At 54.3% G+C, this 4,682-nt stretch overlaps 1 protein-coding gene across 1 annotated transcript; it reads right to left on the reverse strand.

Moving 5' to 3' along the window:
• Positions 1–1,228: 1,228 nt before the first annotated feature.
• LOC112901906 lies at positions 1,229–3,072 on the reverse strand. Its single transcript, XM_025970770.1, has one exon. The coding sequence runs from the start codon at positions 2,875–2,877 to the stop codon at positions 1,609–1,611; it is 1,269 nt and encodes a 422-aa protein (XP_025826555.1). The 5' UTR covers positions 2,878–3,072; the 3' UTR covers positions 1,229–1,608.
• Positions 3,073–4,682: the final 1,610 nt, after the last annotated feature.

The following is a 4,682-nucleotide window of genomic DNA, read 5'->3' on the forward strand; positions in this document are numbered from 1 at the left end:
CAAAGCCCACCATGTAATGTACAGGCACCAAACCTGATTAAATATAAATACTGATTCGGTAGCGCCATGTGCTTTTTGGCCTGATCTTGCTACAATCTGACAATTACAGGCACCACGTTGGAGAAGAAAGAGCCCTTCAACTGCCCGGACTAAGGTCCTGTTTGGTATCACTCCAACTTCACTTTTTTTCCGCTCCACTCCAAAACAGCAAGATCCTGACACTTGGATAATAAGCATAAATAAACACAAATAGTGTCATATCATTGAGTACGGAAAATGATATGCTATGGCCTCGATTGTTAGTGCCTTCAAAATATCTTCCAGCTTTCTTGTTTTCTTACTTAAGAAAAAGTTGCAGCTTCTAAACACAAATTTATTTAATGTGAAAGCTACATATATTTAATCATGTTACTGTACTTCAGATATTGTCTCTGCATCTCATAAATATAGCCATATCACACGAGTCAATCAATTCATCATGCACATGAGTAATCCTCTATCCACCACTCAGACATGTACCAAGGTTGAGACAGAACTGAGTCCATGTACAAGAATGAAAAAACGGATTTTCGAAACTCAGTCGCATTCCTGCAACAACCAATGGCCGCATTTCTTTGCAGTTTGCAGACATTGTACAAAGAACAAAGCCGTAAGTAAAAGCTCTGGAAAGATACTGACCGAAATAGCATAGCACTGAGACACTGAAGCTAAGAACCAAGAATTGTGCAAGATTAAACTGCAGAGAATTTCTGAGTAAATTTCATTACATCTTATCTCCTTCAGGTCTTTTCTTTTTCATTGTTAATGCCTTCAACATATCTTGCAACTTGTTTTCCTTTTTTCCTTGAGGAGGCTGTAGCCTCTATTCTGAAATATGCTTATACCATTCAGATCAATTTATTTAATGTGAAAGATCATCTAGTTGATCCTATTCTTCAGATATTCTCTTTGCAACTCATAAATATAGTAATGTCACACAAGTCAATCAATGCATAATGAGCAATTCACTAATACATATCACTCATAGATATATTTGCAGATTGAGACATACAACCAATAATCATGCATTGCATAAGCTCAACAGCTCATATGGGACACTGAAAATTCTGTCTTGCCACAAATTGATCACCACATTTCTGCTACAACCATTGTCACATTTCTTTGCACAATGTATTGATAGAACAAAGAGTAGATATCCACAATGATCGAGCAAGATAGGATACAATGATAATCCAAAGATAACAACAAAGTAATCTACATTTAGTTTTTTTTTTGTACATTTTTTCTCCTTGTTAGCATTGTCAATGAAAGTCACATTTCCAAAGTGACTCGCATATTTTTGCAAGACAAGTTACTAGAGAACCAGCTGCACACACGTGACAGTAACAAAAACGGCGAAGATTTACACCAAATGCAGCATCAAAACATGGGAATAAAGAATCATCTTTACCGAAAGATGACACCTTTCCTTTCTCCTTTCTCTAATCCTTTACAGAAGGATACACATTTTATACTTACTACTAGCCGATCACAAGAGCGGAAAAACCAAGGACAGGAGAGCTACCTATCACCACCACATTGCATGACCAAAGGCAAGAACTTGATGGCTCAATCGGCATTGAGCATCGGTGAATCGAGACCCTCCATTCGGCTGCGCACGATGCGGTGGAAGACCTCCCGGACCTGCCTCTCAAGCGGGTCCAGCCCCTCCTTCATGGCGGCGCACACCGCGGCGAGCTCGGCTGCAGCATCCCGCACCTCGGCCTCCCGCTCGCTGGTGAGGGGGGCAGGGGCCGCGTCGATTGCCTCGGCGAGCCTCTGCGCGCACTTCTCCAGCGCGTGGATTTCCCTGAGCAGGCCGCACGAATTGCGCCGGTCCTTGCGCTTGCCCTCCTCGGCGAGGCGTTCCTGGAGCGCGAGGAGCGGTGGCGCCCAGGGGAACGCCGCGCGCGGCGGCGCGGACGGGAGGTGGTTCGCCTGGAGTGCGCCGCCGCGGTCCGGGCAGGGGACGGCGGCGACGAGCGCCCACGCGGCGAGGTGGAGCAGGCAGCCCATGGCGTAGGCCGGCGCGGTGAGGCCCGAGGCCTCGCTCCCGCGCGGCGCGGCCAGACCGGCCCCGATGGCTTGCAGCTGCCGCGCCGCCGACCACGTGCGGGACACGCTCCACGAGAGCGAGCGGAAGTGGGTGGAGGGCGACGACGAGGAGGAGGCGAGGGACGCGGCGCGGGAGGGCGACGCCCGCGCGCGGCCGAAGGAGCGGTTGCGGTGGGAGGCGAGGAACGAGGCGACCCCGCCGCCGGCCCCCGCGGCGGCGGCCGCGTCGTCGATGAGGAGCACGGAGAGGTCCGCGAGCGCCTTCCGCGCGCGGCGGAGCTGGCCCTCGTGGATCTCCCCCTCGGCCGGCGCGAGCAGCACGGACGCCGCGATGCCGGCGAGGCGCTCCCACCGGCGCGCCTGGTCGATCCCGTCGCGCGCCGCGTTGCAAACATCGAGCGCCTTGACCGCGCGCTCCCCGAACTCCGCCACCAGCCTCTCCGCCTGCGCCGGCAGCGCCCCGCGGCGGCGCGCCTCGGCCAGCAGCACCCGGAACTCCTCCTGGCACAGCAGGAACGCCTCCAGCAGGCGCCGGATCCACGCGATGGACATGAACTCCTCCTCCCCGCCGCCAGCAGACCTCAGGTCCGCGAGGTGCGCGGCGATGTGGCCGTGGAACTCCTCCATCTCGGGCTCCACGCCGGGCGGCGGCATCGCCGCCGCAGCCGACGCCGAGGCCGGGGTGTCGCGGCGGAGGGAGAGGAGCGAGCGCCCGAAGGAGGAGAACGGGGAGGAGTGGGAGTGGGACGGCGTGGATGATCCCTGGAAGTCCGTGGCCGGCATGGTCTCGGCGGCTGGCGAATCCAAGCGCGGATCTTGGAGGAACGGAACGAAACGGCGGGGGCGGGGTGGGGGCTCCTGCTCAGCGGGTCCTTGGGCGCATGGCGGCTCAAGCAGACGTTTTTTCCCCCCTTCTTAGTGAGACTGAGATTGCGTTGGAGATGCGGTGGTGGTGGAGGAATGGCGATGGGGAGGGACTAGGGTGGCGTGTATATATGTGTGGGGGGGGGGGTGGGGGGGTTTGGGAGATTAGGGAGGGTGATTAGTTTAAGGGTTTCTGGGGGTTGGGGAAGAAGGGGTCGGAAGCCCGAGCTCTGAAGTCTAATCATGGCGGTTGGAGTAGTTTAGTGGCGAGATCGTACTGATCTGCTTTACTATTTCGTGGGCGCAAATATTCCTCTGGTTTTGGAATGTTTCCGGTTTTTGTTTAGATTTTTTTCCTTTGCTGGTTTTGCTATGAGGTCCCTTGGACTGTCCTGTAATTGCCTCTGAGCCCTTCATGATGAATTGGAAAATAAAAATGAACCGTACTTTTTCAGGCTGGTTTTCCGGGCTTTCATTTGCTTGTGCACTGGTGTCTTATTACGCATGTATAATTTATGTAGAGGAATACAACGAAGATGAAAAGGTAAAAAACGAACGGTACCTTTTCTCCTCATGGTAGTACAATATTATCGAAAAGAAAAATAAATGTGAAATTTCTAGGCTGAGATGACATGCACAAACACAGAAGAAGAAACTAAAGAGAGAGATTGGCGACCAAAGAGAGATTTCTCATAGTAATAGACTAATATAAGCAGCGAAAAGTAGAATGAGCATTGTGTTAGGTTCAGGCATCCGAAACGTAGAAGAATAAGAAGAAGAAAATGTTAAACCTGAAAGAAAGAAAGAAGAGAGAAAAACCGAAGGCCGCAGCAATCAGTACCGAAACCGAAAGTGGCAGGGTGACTCAGCGCTGCATGATCATGTGGGGACTCGATCCTAACCACACCTGGCCGCCCGGCCCGCATGAGCACGTGACGAGAGGGCACCTTGTGGATTTTTCTTCCCGTGGAGCGCGCGCCGGAGCCCGATGGCGACGCACAATAATTGGCCGTGCCTCGCATCACAATCACACCCTGCCGGTCGTAGCGGTGGCGCGGAAAGCAAATCCGCAGATCCGCGGGGTCTGGTCCGCAAAATGTGCGTGCGTGCGTGCGCGGCTCGCGTATGCTGGTTTAGCATTAGTTTTGGGTTTGGTCAGGTTTAGTTTAACCTTAGTTTAATGTGGTCCGATCGGCATGGATGGTGGAGATTGGAGTGGGACCGAGTCGACGTGGAGGATTTGTTTTGCTAATTGCTAGCGAAAGGAAGAAACCGAGTCGTGTTGGTGTCACGGGGCACCGGTGCGCCACGGGGGACGCGGGAGCAGCGGCGGGGTCCGGTCCGGTCCGCGTGGAGGAGCGCGCGCGCGCGGGCGTTCCCACCGCCACCGGCAGGCAGGAGCGCGAGGTGACGGCGCTGCCCCCGGGGGATCGCGGCGCCGACGCGGCCGACCCGGGGTAGTTTCGGGAAGCCGGCCGGGGCCGGCGCAGCCGCGGGGCGCGAGACCCGGGCCGCGGGCCACGCGGACACGGAGACTGGCCAACTCGGGAGGGAGGGTCACAGGGTGGGTCCGCGGCGGCAGCCAGTCAGTCGTCGGGTGGCACGTGCCCGCACGGACCGGGCCCTACCGCAGCGTCGCTCGGTGTGGGCCATGGCCCACCTAGAAATTCAATCAAGACCCTCTAATTTCATTTCGATTTTAGAATTTATATTAGTATTGAAGT

The sequence above is a fragment of the Panicum hallii genome, chromosome 8 (assembly GCF_002211085.1).
Source record: "Panicum hallii strain FIL2 chromosome 8, PHallii_v3.1, whole genome shotgun sequence".
Taxonomy (NCBI): domain Eukaryota; kingdom Viridiplantae; phylum Streptophyta; class Magnoliopsida; order Poales; family Poaceae; genus Panicum; species Panicum hallii.

Bases quoted from the DNA above. Each gene is read 5' to 3' on its own strand.
- LOC112901906 (XM_025970770.1), bottom strand. From the start codon at position 2,877: ATGCCGGCCACGGACTTCCAGGGATCATCCACGCCGTCCCACTCCCAC.